Source organism: Neoarius graeffei, chromosome 27 (assembly GCF_027579695.1).
Source record: "Neoarius graeffei isolate fNeoGra1 chromosome 27, fNeoGra1.pri, whole genome shotgun sequence".
NCBI classification, from domain to species: domain Eukaryota; kingdom Metazoa; phylum Chordata; class Actinopteri; order Siluriformes; family Ariidae; genus Neoarius; species Neoarius graeffei.
Window position 1 is genome coordinate 34,089,927 of NC_083595.1, and position 19,478 is coordinate 34,109,404.

General features: G+C 41.8%; 1 protein-coding gene across 1 annotated transcript in view; it reads right to left on the reverse strand.

Moving 5' to 3' along the window:
• b4galnt4b (beta-1,4-N-acetyl-galactosaminyl transferase 4b) overlaps positions 1-19,478 on the reverse strand; it is a 278,770-nt gene that overhangs the window by 170,214 nt on the left and 89,078 nt on the right. Inside the window, exon 2 of the mRNA XM_060912043.1 lies at positions 13,912-14,018. Coding sequence (XP_060768026.1) covers positions 13,912-14,018 — 107 coding nt within the window. The remainder of the gene's footprint in view (positions 1-13,911; positions 14,019-19,478) is intronic.

Consider the following 19,478-nt stretch of genomic DNA (forward strand, 5'->3'; position numbering starts at 1 on the left):
ACTGTATGGACAGGACTTGACGTAGTGACTCAGTAAAACACGGTTTGAGATTCAGCCACAGGAAATAAGTGACTTCAAAAAGTGGTTTAACTATTCACTAGGCATGCAATCATATATCATTGAGATACAGATGTATGATCATTCAAATCAATGACATAAAAAATGGATCACGATTATTATCGTGGTACGTAAACTCTTAAAGCTATACCGCCTTTCAGATTTTTCAAGTGTAGGTCATAAAAAGAATTTTCCCAACACCTAATTATTTTTGTTTAGTGGACCGAAAGCTACTGAATTCGAATCACAGACTTCCAACTTTATTGGGTTTTTTTAATAGAACAATTAATGAATTTAAGGCCACGTGGCCCTAAATTCTCCGCTATTTTTTCCTGCTTCTGTCATGCTCCGCCCCGGACATCCACTCCGCAGATTATGGATCTCCCATGCCAGTGCCGATCCGGATACGGGATGGGAATTCCAGCTCACCTTTAACTCACTTCCTGGTTTTCACCCCTGCCTAATTAAAGGCCATTCTCAGACCCTGATTTTGCCAGAACATCTCGTTTTTCTATTCCAGCCATTTCTGTGCCTTTATTGCATTTCATAGTTTTTGCTCAAGCTATTTTTCTAGTTCATGCTTTTTGCACTTAGGGTTTTCTTCTTGTTTATGATTTTTTTTTTCTCTAGCGTTTTTGTCCTTGTCTGCCTCGTGTTTTTGTCAAGTTTTTGTCTCTTTTTACCTGGACTATTTTGCCATTTGTTTTTGTCCCATTTGTTTACCTTTTTGCCACGCCCTTTTCCCTGGATTAAATCACCTTATTTATTGGATTACTGTCTGTGTTCTGCTTGTGGATCCTTATCTCACCACACCTCCACCATCCCTAACAGTACGTTCTGGCAAAGTCAGGGTCTGAGAACGGCCTTTAAATTGAGGTTTTTCACCCACGTGACCAAGTCATGTGAGGCTGCCATTTTGGACGTCACGGCTCGAATCAGTTTCAATGCGAGGAAGGCGACAAACGAAAAACATAAAAGAAAAAGGAGTGAGATGCAGAAAACACCTTCACTATCCAGCGACGTAGGGCATTTACAGGGCGAGCAGAGGGAGAGGTATTTGCAAAAATTGAGGTTAGCAGGCTTAGAAAACGACGTTTACCTGCTTCCACCAGGATTGTTCACTGACAGCTAAGGTTTGTTCACATTTTCATTTACTTTCGGTCCTCAGGATAAACAAAATGTTATTAAATGTCATTGAAATAACTTCTTAGTCTGTTGAGACATGGCCCGTTATAAGTTTTTCCTTTACTGTATTTACTAGTTTACTGAGCTAGCACGCTCCGGGGCAGGCTGGCTAGCGCGCTCCGGGGCAGGCTGGCTAGCGCGCTCCAGGGCAGCCTGGCTAGCGCGCTCCGGCGCCGGCTGGCTAGCGCGCTCCGGGGCCGGCTGGCTAGCGCGCTCCGGCGCCAGAGCGCGCTAGCCAGCCGGCACCAGAGCGCACTAGCCAGCCTGCCCTGGAGCACGCTAGCCAGCCGGCGCCGGAGCGCGCTAGCCAGCCGGCGCCGGAGCGCGCTAGCTCAGTAAACTAGTAAATACAGTAAAGGAAAAAGTTGAGACTGAAAGGTTTTAACAGTCATCCAAATGACTGAACGTAAACGTTGCTACAGTAACATACTAGGTACTATGTTGACATTAGCTAGCTTGACGTTCAAAATGGCAGATACCGGGGCGTCACGTGACCCTGTGACATCAGGTGAAAAACCTCAATTGGCAGGGGTGAAAACCAGGAAGTGAGTTAAAGGTGAGCTGGAATTCCCGTCCCGGATCCGGATCGGCGCTGGCGTGGGAGATCCGTAATCTGCGGAGTGGATGTCTGGGGCGGAGCATGACAGCTTCACCATGACCCAATTCAAGATACATCATGCATGACATGGTGGGCTTTCCCCGTTCACACAAGGCATTGTGGGATACAAATTTGAAACAGGAGAGAAAAATAGAGGATGTGAATCAAATGTGAAAGACCGACTACAGTAACAGAAAGCGAGAAGAAAAGACATTATGATGCGAAGGAAAAGAAACGCAGGACCAAACTACTAAATATAGGCGGTCAGCGATCGGCTGTCCGTTTAGCGACAGAATGATGTAACTGTCAGTGCACGTTCAAGGTAAACCTGTAGATGGCAGTAATGCAACACTGTGGATGCCAGCAGCCGTAAAACCCAAAAGAAGAAGGTAAACCTGCGCATATGCACACGAGCTTCCACTGTCTGCTTGACTGCACGAAGTGAGCGATTTCATGCACATTATTTGCTCAGGAATCCCTTCAAATTAAATAACTTCCCAGCCACAGGATGGCCTGATAGTTTGTGAGATATTGCAGAAATAAACATATATCACAATGACCAAATTTCAGAGCAAACTAAATTTCACAGGTTTTATGAAATCGAAAGGCCATCTAGCTTTATATTTTCCTAGCTGTAATTCCATTGTTTATATAGCAGAGGGTGCAATAATGTAAAATACTTGAAATGCACATGACTTCACCATAGGCAGAAGTAACACTGCACTAATGCCATGAAAACACACACAAACAGATCTAAAATGGGAAAGAGCCGCTGTGTGATTGACTGTACAAATAGACTTAGCAAGAAATCAGACCTCTCTTCTTGCAGACTGCCAAAAGCTTCAAAAAAGAAAAGCAAATGAACATCGTACAAATGTTCATAAAAGTTTGTTAAGAAAATGCCTATTTGTTGGGTTTTTTTCATTTTTAATAAAATTAATATTTTAGCTATTAGGCTATTATACTTTACTCTAACCTTTCAAATGTGGGTAAATAATTATTGTTGTCATTAAAAAAGTGATTGTTTTAATTTAACAAAAAGAATATGAATGGCAGAATCATCAGTAGTATTTTATAGTCAGATTCCCTTTCAACAGGTTAAAAAAAAAATCCAGTGGGCACACTTGGCACATTGGGAATCCAAATTGGCAAATGGAGAGTCCACCTGGTTCTATACTGACTAATATTTTTGTAGTATCTATGTATTTTTTTTGTTTTTCTATATTTTGAACCTCTGAAGGTTAAGTTGATAGAGAATAGGAAAATGGTGAGCGGCGGCGGGCTGGTGTGGGCTTGCTTATAGCTCCCCAGCTCAGCCGCCATGTGTTGGAGTTTACCCCAGTGAACGAGAGGGTCGCCTCGCTGCGCCTTCGGATTGGGGAGAGGGATCTTGCTGTTGTTTGTGCCTATGGCCCAAATAGCAGTATAGAGTATCCGGCCTTCTTGGAGTCCCTGGGAGAGGTACTGAGGAGTGCTCAGACTGGGGACTCCATTGTGTTACTGGGGGACTTCAATGCTCACGTGGGAGATGACAGTGACACCTGGAGGGGCGTGGTTGGGAGGAACGGCCTCCCCGATCTGAACCCGAGTGGTGTTTTGTTATTGGACTTCTGTGCTAGTCACGGTTTGTCTATAACGAACACCATGTTCGAGCATAGGGGTGTCCATAAGTGCACGTGGCACCAGGACACCTTAGGTCGGAGGTCAATGATAGACTTTGTAGTCGTTTCATCTGATCTCCGGCCCTATGTCTTGGACACTCGGGTGAAGAGAGGGGCTGAGCTGTCAACTGATCACCACCTGGTGGTGAGTTGGATCCGCTGGCGGAGGAGGAAGCTGGACAGACCTGGCAGGCCCAAACGTATGGTGAGGGTCTGCTGGGAACGTCTGGCCGAGCACTCTGTCGGGGAGGTCTTTAACTCCCACCTCCGGGAGAGCTTTTCCCAGCTTCCGAGGGAGGCGGGGGACATTGAGTCTGAGTGGACCATGTTCTCTACCTCCATTGTGGACGCAGCTGTTCAGAGCTGTGGCCGCAAGGTCTCCGGTGCCTGTCGTGGCGGCAATCCCCGAACCCGGTGGTGGACACCAGAAGTAAGGGATGCCGTCAAGCTGAAGAAGGAGTCCTTTTGGGCCATGTTAACCTCCAGGACTCCCGAGGCAGCTGACGGGTATCGGCAGGCCAGGCGTGCTGCAGCTCTGGCAGTTGCGGAGGCAAAAACTCGGAACTGGGAGGAGTTCGGGGAGGCCATGGAGAAGGACTATCGGTCGGCCTCGAAGAAATTCTGGCAAACCGTCCGGCGCCTCAGGAGGGGGAAGCAGTACTCTGCCAACACTGTTTACAGTGCGGGTGGGGAGCTGTTGACCTCGACTGGGGACATTGTCGGGCGGTGGAAGGAATACTTTGAGGATCTCCTCAATCCCACCGTCATGTCTTCCACTGAGGAGACTGAGGCTGATGACTCAGAGGTGGACTCGTCCATTACCCAAGCCGAAGTCACTGAGGTGGTTTGCAAGCTCCTCGGTGGCAAGGCACCGGGGGTGGATGAGATCCGCCCTGAGTATCTCAAGTCTCTGGATGTTGTGGGGCTGTCTTGGTTGACACGCCTCTGCAACATCGCGTGGCGGTCAGGGACAGTGCCTCTGGAGTGGCAGACTGGGGTGGTGGTCCCTCTTTTTAAGAAAGGGGACCGGAGAGTGTGCCCCAATTATAGGGGAATCACACTTCTCAGCCTCCCAGGGAAGGTTTACTCCAGGGTACTGGAGAGGAGAATTCGACCAATAGTCGAACCTCGGATCCAGGAGGAACAATGCGGTTTTCGTCCTGGTCGCGGAACACTGGACCAGCTCTATACCCTTCATAGGGTGCTCGAGGGTTCATGGGAGTTTGCCCAACCAGTCCACATGTGCTTTGTGGATCTGGAGAAGGCATTCGACCGTGTCCCCCGTAGTATTCTGTGGGGGGTGCTTCGGGAGTATGGGGTTCGGGGCTCTTTGCTAAGGGCTGTCCGGTCCCTGTACGAACGGAGCAGGAGTCTGGTTCGCATTGCCGGCAGTAAGTCAGACCTGTTCCCAGTGCATGTTGGACTCCGGCAGGGCTGCCCTTTGTCACCGGTTCTGTTCATAATTTTTATGGACAGAATTTCTAGGCGCAGCCAGGGGCCAGAAGGAATCCTGTTTGGGAACCACAGGATTTCATCTCTGCTTTTTGCGGATGATGTTGTCCTGTTGGCTTCTTCAAACCAGGACCTTCAGCATGCACTGGGGCGGTTTGCAGTCGAGTGTGAAGCGGCTGGGATGAGAATCAGCACCTCCAAGTCCGAGGCCATGGTTCTCGACCGGAAAAGGGTGGCTTGCCCTCTCCAGGTTGGTGGAGAAGTTCTGCCTCAAGTGGAGGAGTTTAAGTATCTCGGGATCTTGTTCACGAGTGAGGGAAGGATGGAGCGTGAGATCGACAGGCGGATCGGTGCAGCCTCCGCAGTGATGCGGTCGCTTTACCGGTCCGTTGTGGTGAAGAAGGAGCTGAGCCAAAAGGCGAAGCTCTCAATTTACCGGTCGATCTACATTCCGACTCTCACCTATGGTCATGAGCTTTGGGTAATGACCGAAAGGACAAGATCGCGGATACAAGCGGCCGAAATGAGTTTCCTTCGCAGGGTGGCTGGGCGCTCCCTTAGAGATAGGGTGAGAAGCACAGTCACTCGGGAGGAGCTCGGAGTAGAGCCGCTGCTGCTCCACATCGAGAGGAATCAGCTGAGGTGGCTCGGGCATCTTTTTCGGATGCCTCCTGGACGCCTCCCTGGGGAGGTGTTCCAGGCATGTCCCCCCGGGAGGAGGCCCCGGGGAAGACCCAGGACATGCTGGAGGGACTATGTCTCTCGGCTGGCCTGGGAACGCCTCGGTGTTCTTCCCGAGGAGCTGGCCGAGGTGTCTGGGGAAAGGGAAGTTTGGGCTTCCCTGCTTAGACTGCTGCCTCCGCGACCCGGTCCCGGATAAAGCGGAAGAAGACGAGACGAGACGAGACGAGGAAAATAAATGTTGAATTTTTCTGAAAATAAAATTTTCTTCATTTAATTTTTCCCCAAAAACTATCATGGGAAAATCGAATCATGAACCCAATATCATGAATTGATTTGTGAACTAGATGAATTGTTACATGCCTACTATTAACATGTAGCATTGACAGAAAGATAGTTGGGATTCTGGTAAAGCATATAAAATTGTAACGAAGATGGAGGATTTTACATGGATCTCAGGTCAGCTAAAAACATGCAGGCAGGGACAAGCAAATATTCCTATCGATAAATAAGTAAAAATAAATTATTAACACTACTGATAATGTTCACTTTATAAAAAATGCATACAGATTATATATATATATATATATATATATATATATATATATATATATATATATATATATATATATATTCTATCCACATTCACTGGATTTTGAGAAACAGCATTTTTATTTTTACCTTTTGCAAATTCGTTAAAGAAAAACTTTATACAAAACGTCCAACAAAATCATTTCCACTTAGAATGTAAACAAACTGGGAAAATAACAGTAGCAATTTGTGAAAAATGCTATAATAATAATAGTTATTGAAAAATTAAAAAAGACACGTTCTGACCATCAAATACTTTTATTCCATATTTTGTTGCTTTTTTTGTATTTTTGGGTTTTTTTTTCGAACAGAGTTTTTATTTCATCCTCAGTTGGTTCAGCAACATGCTCCACCATTTTGTTTTTCTCTACTCACCGTATATGAGCTGATAGCCTAGTAGTAGAGCAGCCAATCAGAGCGCATGATTGCTCATATCCGGGGAATGTGGATAGAATATATAACAGTGTGTATATGTATGCCCTGTATGAAACTATAGTGAGAATGATAGCTAGTTATACCTCCATTAACAAGAGTGCTCTGAGAACACAACATCCCCTGCTGGCAACTAGGCCATAACTCTGGTAAAATGCAACTGAATTGAACGAAATTGCAATATGCGTATTACTGACATATAACAATGCCTCTTGTCTAGTTTTGTAAAATTCCTCCAAAAACTGTGAGAGGAGTTGATTTCAGAAATGAGTACCCTTGCTGGGACGGACATCGCTATGACATAATCCCTCTTCGGGCCTTTCAGCCAGCGGGGGATAAAAATTGTGAGGAAAGTTGATTTCAGAAAGCAAGCGCACCTTGATGAACTTGCCAAAGTACAAGTGTGTTAATAATCAAGGGCATAACTCTGGTAAAATTTGCCCAAATTATACAAAATTTCAATATGCATATAACTGTCATATATCAAAGACTTTTACCAAGTTTGTTGAAATTCCTCCACAAATTGTGAGAGGAGTTGATTTCAGAAGAACGTACACCCTCATGAAATTGTCAAAGTACAGGTTATTTAATCAAGGGTCAAAACTCTGGTAAAATTTTCACAAACGAAATTAAATCGCAATATGTGTATTACCGTCATATAACAAGGCCTTTTGCCAAGCTTTGAGAAATTTATCCAAAAATCATGAGAGGAGTTGATGTCAGAAGGCGAGCGCACCTTCATGAAATTGTGAAAGTACAAGGTTATTAATCAAGGGCTGGAACTCTGATAAAATGCAACTGAATTGAATGAAATTACAATATGCGTACTACCGACATATAACAATGCCTTTTGCCAAGTTCCGTGAAATTCCTCCAAAAATTGTAAGAGGAGTTGATTTCAGAAGGAAAACACACTCATGAAATTGTCAGAGTATAATTTTGTTAATCAAGGGCTGTAACTCTGGTAAAATGTGACCGAATTTAATGAAATTAAATTATGCGTATCACCGACATATAACAAAGAATCCTGCCAAGTTTCGTGAAATTCCTCCAAAAATTGTGAGAGGAGTTGATTTCAGAAGGTGAGTACCCTTCCTGGGAAGGACAGACGGACAGAAATCGCCACGACATAATTCCCCTTCGGGCCTTTTGGCCAGCGGGGGATAAAAAGTGTTATGAATGTGTTATATAGACCAGCGTTTCTCAACCTTTTTTCAGTTACGGCACCCTTCAGAAGTATGCAAATTCTCAAGGCACCCCCATATAAAATATACGCAGTCACGCTGACCATACGCTGACCCTGGCAATGACGTTGTGACATGGGAAAGGGGGCCGTGAGACAAATTTTGATGATGCATGAGGCGGCGATGATCTGCATTAGTGTAACTAGTAATTAGTGTAAGGATTTTAAATTCATTTTATTTATTTCATTGTTAGAAAATATAATTTTTTGATGGCATCCCTAACAAAGCCAGACGGCACCCTGGTTGAGAAAGGCTGATATAGACATATAGATGGCGATATATCAGACAAAGCTTTGTTCAAGGTCGAAGACATTTTCAGTAACACCAACAGAATCCAGCACAATAGATGTGGTGCTGCTGCTTTTTATTGCTTTTGTTCATTTAACAATAAGAAGGAAAATGTTTCTTATTGCTACGTTTCTTATTACTTTGTATGTGTCAATTTGACATTTACCTAGCAGAGAGGTTTGAGGAATCCAGAGAACTAGGAACCCTGAATAGAGCCAGGATAGCACTAACAGAGAACCAAGGACCTTGCAGTTAGCAGCTGCTTCACCTTACATAAACATTCTCATTCTCATCATCTCTAGCCGCTTTATCCTGTTCTACAGGGTCGCAGGCAAGCTGGAGCCTATCCCCACTGACTACGGGCGAAAGGCGGGGTACACCCTGGACAAGTCGCCAGGTCATCACAGGGCTGACACACAGACAACCATTCACACTCACATTCACACCTACGGTCAGTTTAGAGTCACCAGTTAACCTAACCTGCATGTCTTTGGACTGTGGGGGAAACCGGAGCACCCGGAGGAAACCCACACGGACACGGGGAGAACATGCAAACTCCGCACAGAAAGGCCCTCGCCAGCCACGGGGCTCGAACCCGGACCTTCTTGCTGTGAGGCGACAGCGCTAACCACTACACCACCGTGCCACCCATCCACACACTTTATTAGTTTAAACATATCTCCAGGGTAAAGTCCATTATTTTAACAACCCAGTGTGTTTTTAGTTGAATATACCATCTGCTTATATATCATACTTTGTATAAGAACTGCCTTCATTAGATGCTGCTGATTCAAAAATATTTGAAAAACTGCTAGCACAAGGTGTATTGTTGCTTGGTGAAGCATGTAGGAAGAGGCTACGAGCTATGAGCCTTATGCCATGATCATTTGGGATCATGGCATAAGTGCTGGCTAGAAGCATTTGTATGGATGCAGCTGTCACGCTGCGCTGAAAAAAAGGCGACACAATTTACTGCCTCAGTGTCCATGTAGAGTTAAAGAAAGGGCTGACTAATATTTTCTCCTGCGTTCATAAACACCTTGACAGGATTAAACTCTTTCCAGCACCGGCACTGATTCATGTAAGCATTATTCTTCTTAAATCACAAGAACTAGAACTTCATCAATCGCCCAAATGCACCATATGAGCTCCAGTAAAACAAATGTGCTTGATAATTTACGGCTAAAACAACTGGCCTTTTAGTCCCACAATACATACAGAGCATTCTAATTCTCTTTCCGAATGAGTCATATGGTCTCAAGCAGACTTATTAAAACAGCCTTTACATTAGTCTGCACATTACAAGATGCAGACAAATCAACTGAAGTAAACAGACCTTGGAGTGGTGGAGTGTCTGGAATACAAAGACACACAAAGCTCCATCCATTAATGCATTAGTGAGTGATGTGACTGTTGTCCTGAATGGTAATGTGCAACATTTCTATTAAGTCCGTTCTTCCTTTGGAACCCCAAACAGAGTGACATTATCCAGACACAAGATAGCCTTTATACTGACCTGACATTACTGTGAATGAAGTGATATTTTAAAGGATATGAAAGGAAATGAGATCTGGTTGGCTAGACACATAACCAGAAAGAAACGTTTAAACGCTGGAAAAAGGGTACACTACCGTTCAAAAGTTTGGGGTCACCCAGACAATTTTGTGTTTTCCATGAAAAGTCACACTTTTATTTACCGCCATAAGTTGTAAAATGAATAGAAAATATAGTCAAGACATTTTTCTGGCCATTTTGAGCATTTAATCGACCCCACAAATGTGATGCTCCAGAAACTCAATCTGCTCAAAGGAAGGTCAGTTTTATAGCTTCTCTAAAGAGCTCAACTGTTTTCAGCTGTGCTAACATGATTGTACAAGGGTTTTCTAATCATCCATTAGCCTTCTGAGGCAATGAGCAAACACATTGTACCATTAGAACACTGGAGTGAGAGTTGCTGGAAATGGGCCTCTATACACCTATGGAGATATTGCACCAAAAACCAGACATTTGCAGCTAGAATAGTCATTTACCACATTAGCAATGTATAGAGTGTATTTCTGATTAGTTTAAAGTGATCTTCATTGAAAAGAACAGTGCTTTTCTTTCAAAAATAAGGACATTTCAAAGTGACCCCAAACTTTTAAACGGTAGTGTATATGCGGGTGTGTCAGATTTAAGAGAACATATTACGTATATAAAAACCAAAACATAACATATTGTATCTTTTTTTGTCATTGCTTTTTTTTATTTCTATTATATCTGCCTAATTTTTTATATCCCTTTATTTCTTGTCCTGTCTGTCATTCCTGTAGCCAGTTAAAGGGGGGGAGGGAAGAAAGGAAGAAAAGAAGGAATAAAAAGCAGCTAAACAGCAGCTACTTTGAAAAATCTAAACTATGAAACTTGAACACTTTTTTTTGGACCACATAATTCATTGTGTGTTCCATGTGTTGTTTCAGAGTTTTGATGTCTTCAGTATTATTCTGCAGTGTAGAAAATGGTCAAAATACAGAAAAACCTATGAATGAGTCAGGGTGTATGAACTTTTGATTGCTATGGTATGTACTACAAATCACTGATACTGTATAAATCATTTAAAGATTTATGTTGCATTTTAAACCTCGGGGGCAGCACGGTGGTGTAGTGGTTAGCACTGTCACCTCACAGCAAGAAGGTTCTGGGTTCAAGTCCTGTGGCCGGCAAGGGCCTTTCTGTGCGGAGTTTGCATGTTCTCCCCGTGTCCACGTGGGTTTCCTCCGGGTGCTCCGGTTTCCCCCACAGTCCAAAGACATGCAGGTTAGGTTAACTGGTGACTCTAAATTGACCGTAGGTGTGAATGTGAGTGTGAATGGTTGTCTGTGTCTATGTGTCAGCCCTGCGATGATCTGGCGACTTGTCCAGGGTGTACCCCGCCTTTCGCCCGTAGTCAGCTGGGATAGGCTCCAGCTTGCCCGCGACCCTGCACAGGATAAGTGGTTATGGATGGATGGACTTTTAAAAATCTACCTTGTCCCTTTGTTCATTACACATACTGTATCTTGTATTCATTGTCTATGAACTATTGTCTTTGTCTATTGTCTTTTGTTTTGTCATATTGTACAGTCTTTGTGTTGGAATAATAAAAAATAAATAAAATGAAAATAAAAATTTCTCATCAAAACATGTTTTACTTGCTTATACTAGATTTAATTTCAACAAGTTTCCAATTACTTGTTTCAATTATGTATGAATGAATGTGATCAGTTCACGTATTAACGTGATCCAATAACGTTATGAAATCTTGTGAGGATGCTGGAGCGAAGAACGGCTGGTTTTGGTTTCATTCAGGGCTTAGAAATTACATGATTGAATCACGTTGAATGGGCGTAAACAATGTGTTAATGTAACTCCATTCAATCTCATAGAACCGCTGTATGCATTTCAATTAAGTGAATTCCGTGACCTTTTTTCAATGTGGATTTATCAGCTAAAAAAAGCTTATAATGTACTATAAACATGTTCACGCTTTCAATGAACTCAATTTCGCCATTCACAGTCATCTGCCACGCTCAGATCCATGATGTAAAATGAAGTGAGGAGACGTGGAATAGAGTTAAATGGAGTCAAAATGTTAGATATGAACCGTACTGAAATAGCTAGATTTCTATTAACAGCTAACTTTTAACAGCAAGCTAGCATCATACAGCATAGTGAAGCATAAGTAGCTGGAATGTTATCTAAATAGTTACGCTGGGAACTGAATGATTAACATCACATTGAGATTCGTATTTAGGGTTTTTTAAAATCTCAAAACCTGTAACCCTAAATTCCAAAGATGCATTTTTTTAAAGGAGAACTGAAGGCAAATTTTTTATTAGCAAAATTCTATTTCTCATTTTATTAAATATAGGAATGCATTTTTGAGAGCTATTTTGTCACTGCTAGAGCAAGTTATGAGTGTTTGAAATATGCTCTGTAATATATCAGTCCATATGTCAAAGCAATGGCCGTAAACGAGATTCGTTGAGACCTGTGTGAGACATCGTAGGACGGAAGTAAAACGTACAGTGGAAATCAAAGCGACCAACATCTGCCAACAGTGTCAAAAGACGCACGCGCCCTCTTTCGAATGCTGATGTAATCAAGCCGGAAGTTTTGTTTGTTTTGATAGCAATCAGGAAAGTTTGAAAAAAGTAGGCAGTAATCGTCATTTAAACTCGTTTTTGTGCAATATTTCGTTTGGAAAAGAGTTTTCAAAATGGCAGCACTGACACCTGGCTGACACTTGACGTTTCGAAGTCTCGCACAAGTCTCGTGAAGATCGTGCGGATAAGCGACGCCTGCCGTGGACCAAACGCACTAAATTCAACATGGCTAAAAACCGAATAGGCCGATAAGTATTAGTCTGGCTAACGCGACAAAGCTCTACGAGCTATTGGTCTGGCCAAGATATTAAGCCCAACCGTTTCCCAGAGCCCATGGTTGACCCGCCTCCCTGAAGTGCCTCAGTTTGCTACTGGTCGAAGCCAGAAAAGGCTGTGATGAAGCTTAAACCAATCACATCACTCTTTCCTCTAACGTATGTGAAGCGACGGGGCTAACTGGTAGATTAAACTCTTACCGAAGCCGGTCGGGAGCAAGGCGAAAACGTCCTTCCTTTCAATAAATACCTCCAGGGTTGCTCTTTGCTCCGTTTTCAATGAGAACTTCCCGTTGAATGCTTTCAATACAGCATCTATGCGTAATAGATGCGGAAGCGTGAATGAAGCGCTTCCGGCATAGATTCTGTAAACAATCTATGGCTTCCGGTCGCAGTTCTACTACGTCAGTGCCTTGAACACGCCTCTACCCAGGGCTGTTGGAGATGCTCAAAGTTGATTGGTTCCCGATTTTTCGGGAGCTTGGAAGAGCTGTAGATAGCTTGCCTGGCCAGACTAAGCTCGCAGCAGGCCCTCGTGTTGCGTCACACTTAGGATGGGCGGGCCCAGACTAGATAAGTATAATATTTAATTGCAATTAGTTGCCAATACGAGTCACGATATAAGGTTACTAAAACCGAAAACGTAATTGAATAACACGTTAATTAAGAAATAAAGCAAGTTGAAAAATGACTTCAGTTCTCCTTTAACAGCAAGCTAGCATTGTACAGCATAGCGAAGCATAAGTAGCTGGAATTTTATCTAAATAGTTACGCTGGGAACTGAGTGATTAAGCTCACATTGAGATTCGTATTTTGTTTTTGTTTTTTTATCTCAAAACCTGTAACCCTAAATTCCAAAGATAAATTTTTAAAGTCAAATCTTTCCCCTAGCAAATTCAAAACAAAGAAAAAAAAACCTAGTGGTAATATATAAATTCATATTCCAATACATTTTCAGCTTCCATGCTGCATACATTTTGGACGTATGCATGTGCACACACACTTTCCATTCAGTATGTCATGATATCCCGAATTTGTAGGTAAATTTGTGTAAATGTAATCTTTCAGTGTTTGTCGGCTCCTTTAACAGCTCGAAGCTTGGATTGTCCATGCTTGTGAGTTGGATAAAAGACTTCCAGATCAATAAATGGAAATTGAAACATCACTCTAGTCTGCTGGAGTACAAAAAAAAAAAAAAATCCCAGGATGCACTTATAGTGGCTGATTCAATGAAGAAGAAACCCAAGTGTGGGTAATAAACAAGCAAACGTGAGCATTAGAATCCAGTAAAGTATTAAACAGCATAAAAAGAGCATAACTCACATGCTTCATCTCATTGGCGCTGTCATTGGTGTCTTCTGGGTGACTTGAGGAGGAGTGAGGCAGCTTTTTCTGGCCGGAACCCAAGCCTTCTGTTTGTCTCTCCATATCTTTTGAAATAAACATAATTACCATAATCAATGTAAAAAAAAAATGTTTCTTGTTAAGTCAACAAGAAATCCACTTAACCTTTTAACCCAGGAGAAAAATGTGAAAAAAACCTCCCACTAAATTAGCAACACTTACTGCACAGTTCTCAATTAAAATAGTTTAAACAAATCTGTAGAAATTCAAACTTCAGCATATTAGCTTAATTTGTCACGTTAACACACAATTAGTAAGTTTAGTCCTCGTTGATACTTTATTTTGAACAGTGTTTACAATAGCAATGCCAGGAGAAGGATGTGTTTATTTACTGGATAGTTATAATGGCCACACTTTAAAATTAAAGTTAATATAGCTCATATATGGTGATACAGCCATTTAGGAAATAACTAAAGCTCTATTATTTCATTTTAATTTCACGCAAGTGTATAGATGTGACTACAATGTCAAGGGATATAGCATGTGGAGAAAAGAGAGGGAAAAACGAGAGCGTGAAATGGATTCCTTATCCAATATTGGTCAAACTGGTGTCAGTCCACCTTGACTAATCTGTTCATTCTCACAGCAGTTCTGTGTGGCAAGCCTGAGAGCTGATAAGCTTTTTGAGGAAGGATACACACAAACCAGTACGTTATGAGTCAGGAGATGTTCTGGAGTCAAGAATTATTGCCACAAACCTCCCAGGTTTGGATGAAAATACAGAGGAAGGCAGAGAGGCGATATCATCAGATAAAGCTCTAAAGGTCAGGTGAAATAAAATGAAAGGAAGGCCCCAGGAGTAAAGAAGGATGCCACGGGAGGGAGAAGAGTGGAGAAGGACAGTAGGCAAAGTCTGAATGAATCACTGGCAAAAGCATCAAAGTCAGCTCGAGAAACTGATTCAAAAGGCTAGTGCATCATAGTACAAGGTTAACACATTATCTTGCAAGGAGCAGGGTACCCATCCCATTGCATCTGGCACTTGTGTACATGCCAGCTGCCAGATGGAAAAGGGATAAATGCCTTCTGTTTTCCCAAAATGCCTCCCATTTTAAACATAGTGCGGAGGCAGGTTATAGCAAGCCTCGATTGGGGACATAAGAGACAGATGGAGAAATGTCAGTTTGGAGCTGTGGAGCTGCCCGAGAGAGATAAAACAATGGATGAACTTCAGCTTGGACTTTATCTTGTTTCTGACAGACAGATGAAAGGTTGTAACATTAACATTCATCCTCTAACCTGCATATTTTAAAAGGAGATTGGAAGCAAACCATATAATACGATTTACATAGTACGTGAATGTTATTCTGTAAACCCGGGATATTGGATACTCCCTTGTATACATTGTTGGACTTATTTTCCAATAAGGTCACTGAGTATGCAATAAATATCACCATTATACAGCTTATACAGCCTAGACATGTCTCACCAAGCCAGAGCAGGTCATGGATTACAAGAAAAGTCTGTTGCTTATCCAGGGCAAAAAGAGGGGAACTGACTAGGCAGTTAGAAATTGGGTATGTACAGTAAATAGAAAGTGCTCAGAGCAAGCAACGCCACCTACAATGTGGAGAAAAAAAACTCTCAGGAGCCCGTAAAGATGAACGTCAGCATTCAATAATGACAAGTGACAAGCTAAACGCATTGCGGTAATGCTGACAAGGGAAAACCAACTTGAGCCTAATGGGCATTACGGAGCCCTGAAGGGTTCTACGAATACTGCTTATCATATACAAAAAAATTTACACATACCAAGACTTTGGAGGACATGATACCTGTAGCTCTGACTGTTGGCACCATAGATTTACATCTTACCACAGACAAGGGGTATGAAGACTTACGCAAGCACAGCACAGCCCAGCACTCACATTATGATTTACAGGAAATCAAAATACTGACTTTGATGACAAGATGATGTGTGTGTCTGTGTGTGTTTTAATTGTAGATGTTTATATCAGTATGTTTAGTTTCATTTTAACTGCACATTAGAGCCTAGTCAAATAAAATTTCAATCTTCTGTGCTAACATATATTGACTTTGACATGATAATCAGCTTTGAATGTTCTTTTTGTAAATGTAAAGATATCTTTTTATCCTTGGAAGTATAACCACGTGATTAATTAAATGCTTTTTTTGTCACAAACTACCGTGAGTCGCTGTCACTGTTTTATACTATTACTTACTCGGGCAGTGCATTTGTTATTATGCTATGATGTGAGTTTACATTTGTTATTATGCTATGATGTGAGTTTACATTTGTTATTATGCTATGATGTGAGTGCATTAGGTTTTTGAGGTGGATGAAGTATTTCTGAAGTTTCAGAAGTGAGTAAGCTGTTTATTAACCCCGCCGACAGTAGTCGGAGGGGTTATTATTTTCACCTGCGTCAGTCTGTGTGTGTGTGTATCTGTCTGTCTGTCTGTGTGTCTGCAAGATATCTCAAGAACCAATGGATCGATTTGGACCAAATTTTGTACATGTGTTGCCAATCACCCAGGAAGGAAACCATTAAATTTTGGAGGTCAAAGGTCAAAGGTCAAGGTCATGGCAGAACTTCGAAATTTTCGCCCAATGTATTTTAATAGGGAAAAGGCGGGGTTTGCACTCGTTAGAGTGTCCCTGTCTAGTTTAACTTTAGCTTCCCCTACGGCCCTATCACATGTAAAAATATTTTCACTAAAAATTGGAAATAAATTGTATGGTTATTTGTCCTAAGGCCGCAGTTATCCATAAGTATGCAGTGTTAGGCTTCTCACAGCATAGGAATTTCAGCATGCATCCTGTCTTACAGTCTGCAGTATACTGAAATATTTTCGCCCAGCTGTGCGTATTTTTTTTAAACATAAAATGATTATTCATCATTAATATCATAAATACATACTTCTGTTTGGTTTTTTTTATATAACAAACCAAACCGTTTGAATATCGATTGAAATTTGAGGAAGTTACGGTCATCTGAAAAGTACATATCGCTACCAACACAATGTAATGGGTAAGCCAGCTGTCTGAGGTAAGATGGCCGCCATGTGCGGACGTTCGACTTCGTTGACGGGCAACGGGGACAAGGCATCTAGTCTTCTATGTAAATCTATGGTTGGCACAAGCCGCTAAGTGGATAGTACTAGCGATCATGTAGTCCGACATACACACAGGTAAGAATAAGAAAGGAAGTGATTGTTGTATGATGGAAATATTTATTACAAATACTGTCACAATGTGACATATTGGAAGACGTCAGCATGTGTGTGTACACTTCGAAGGTGCTGCTTCTGGTGGCTACAAGGTTTATATAAAATGTCAACAGATTTTCCCCCAGTTACGATTTTTTTTCTTTCTGTACAGCGTAAGGAGGATGCAACCTTTTAAATTGAAATTGACTTCTAATGGGAACCTAAGAATACTTGCTGGGACAAAATACATGACAATATAATAAATTACAACCATTATACTCTAACAAATAAAGGTAGTAGAAGGAGAAAATGTTCTACCCAAGCGGTTCTTGTAGTTTCATGTACTGTATTTAGTTTTATCCAACTTTCCAACACTAGGAATAAAGTCATTCTGGTTATTTGTTGTATTGATACATGATTACAATAGACATATATTCATTGGTGGCATGATGCGTCTTGATGCTGTTACTCTAGACCACGGTAATCATCCACAAATTGTGATGCATGCTAAACTACAGACAGAGACGTACCCTGTGTCCGAAATCGCTCACTCGTTCACTACTCTCTATATAGGGAATTACTATATAGAGGACTATATAGTGAGCTCATTGGTTAAATTAAAAAAAACGCTTTCAGACACTAGTCCATCGTGCTGGTATTTACGTCATTACTGTTGCACAATTAAAACGTGCCAGATCAGTCAGTTGGTGGGTTTTCAAAATAATAAATACATGCACGTATTTTTGTGATAAATCCATATTATACGGAGCGTATTTCCCACATTAATCAATACAAAGTACCTGCAGCTTTCAGTTCTTTTTTTTTTAAATCTGAATACTTTCTTCTTTACAGCTGCCTTTTATTAAATCAAATTTGAGACTTTTAATTTGATTTCTTTCAGCACGACCACAATGCATGATGGGATATATTGCTTGGTTAGTGAACATCGGTGTACACTACTTTTCATGATGCATTATGGGATACTTTGAGTGCACTATATAGGGTGTAAATAATCCTCACTAAGGTTTTGGACAGCACTACAAAATGGCGTCCCCACTATATAATGCCCTATACAGTGAGTAGGGAGCGATTTTGGACACAGGGATACTCTCATTGGTAGCAACGATTTTATTAGTTCTGCAAATTAGCTTTCAGTATCAGGAACACAGTGATGTGGAAACAATGTTGAAACTAAGCAGTTTAACACAAGCAAAATGATGACTCTGGTCAAAGTTAAATGACATACACTACCGTTCAAAAGTTTGGGGTCACCCAGACAATTTTGTGTTTTCCATGAAAAGTCACACTTTTATTTACCACCATAAGTTGTAAAATGAATAGAAAATATAGTCAAGACATTTTTCGGGCCATTTTGAGCATTTAATCGACCCCACAAATGTGATGCTCCAGAAACTCAATCTGCTCAAAGGAAGGTCAGTTTTATAGCTTCTCTAAAGAGCTAAACTGCTTTCAGCTGTGCTAACATGATTGTACAAGGGTTTTCTAATCATCCATTAGCCTTCTGAGGCAATGAGCAAACACATTGTACCATTAGAACACTGGAGTGATAGTTGCTGGAAATGGGCCTCTACAGTGGTGCTTGAAAGTTTGTGAACCCTTTAGAATTTTCTATATTTCTGCATAAATATGACCTAAAACATCATCACATTTTCACACAAGTCCTAAAAGTAGATAAAGAGAACCCAGTTAAACAAATGACACAAAAATAGTATACTTGGTCATTTATTTATTGAGGAAAAGGATTCAATATTACATATCTGTGAGTGGCAAAAGTATGTGAACCTTTGCTGTCAGTATCTGGTGTGACCCCCTTGTGCAGCAATAACTGCAACTAAACGTTTGCAGTAACTGTTGATCAGTCCTGCACACCGGCTTGGAGGAATTTTAGCCCATTCCTCCATACAGAACAGCTTCAACTCTGGGATGTTGGTGGGTTTCCTCACATGAACTGCTCGCTTCAGGTCCTTCCATGACATTCCGATTGGATTAAGGTCAGGACTTTGACTTGGCCATTCCAAAACATTAACTTTATTCTTCTTTAACCATTCTTTGGTAGAACAACTTGTGTGCTTAGGGTCGTTGTCTTGCTACATAACCCACCTTCTCTTGAGATTCAGTTCATGGACAGATGTCCTGACATTTTCCTTTAGAATTCGCTGGTATAATTCAGAATTCATTGTTCCATCAATGATGGCAAGCCGTCCTGGCCCAGATGCAGCAAAACAGGCCCAAACCATGATACTACCACCACCATGTTTCACAGATGGGATAAGGTTCTTATGCTGGAATGCAGT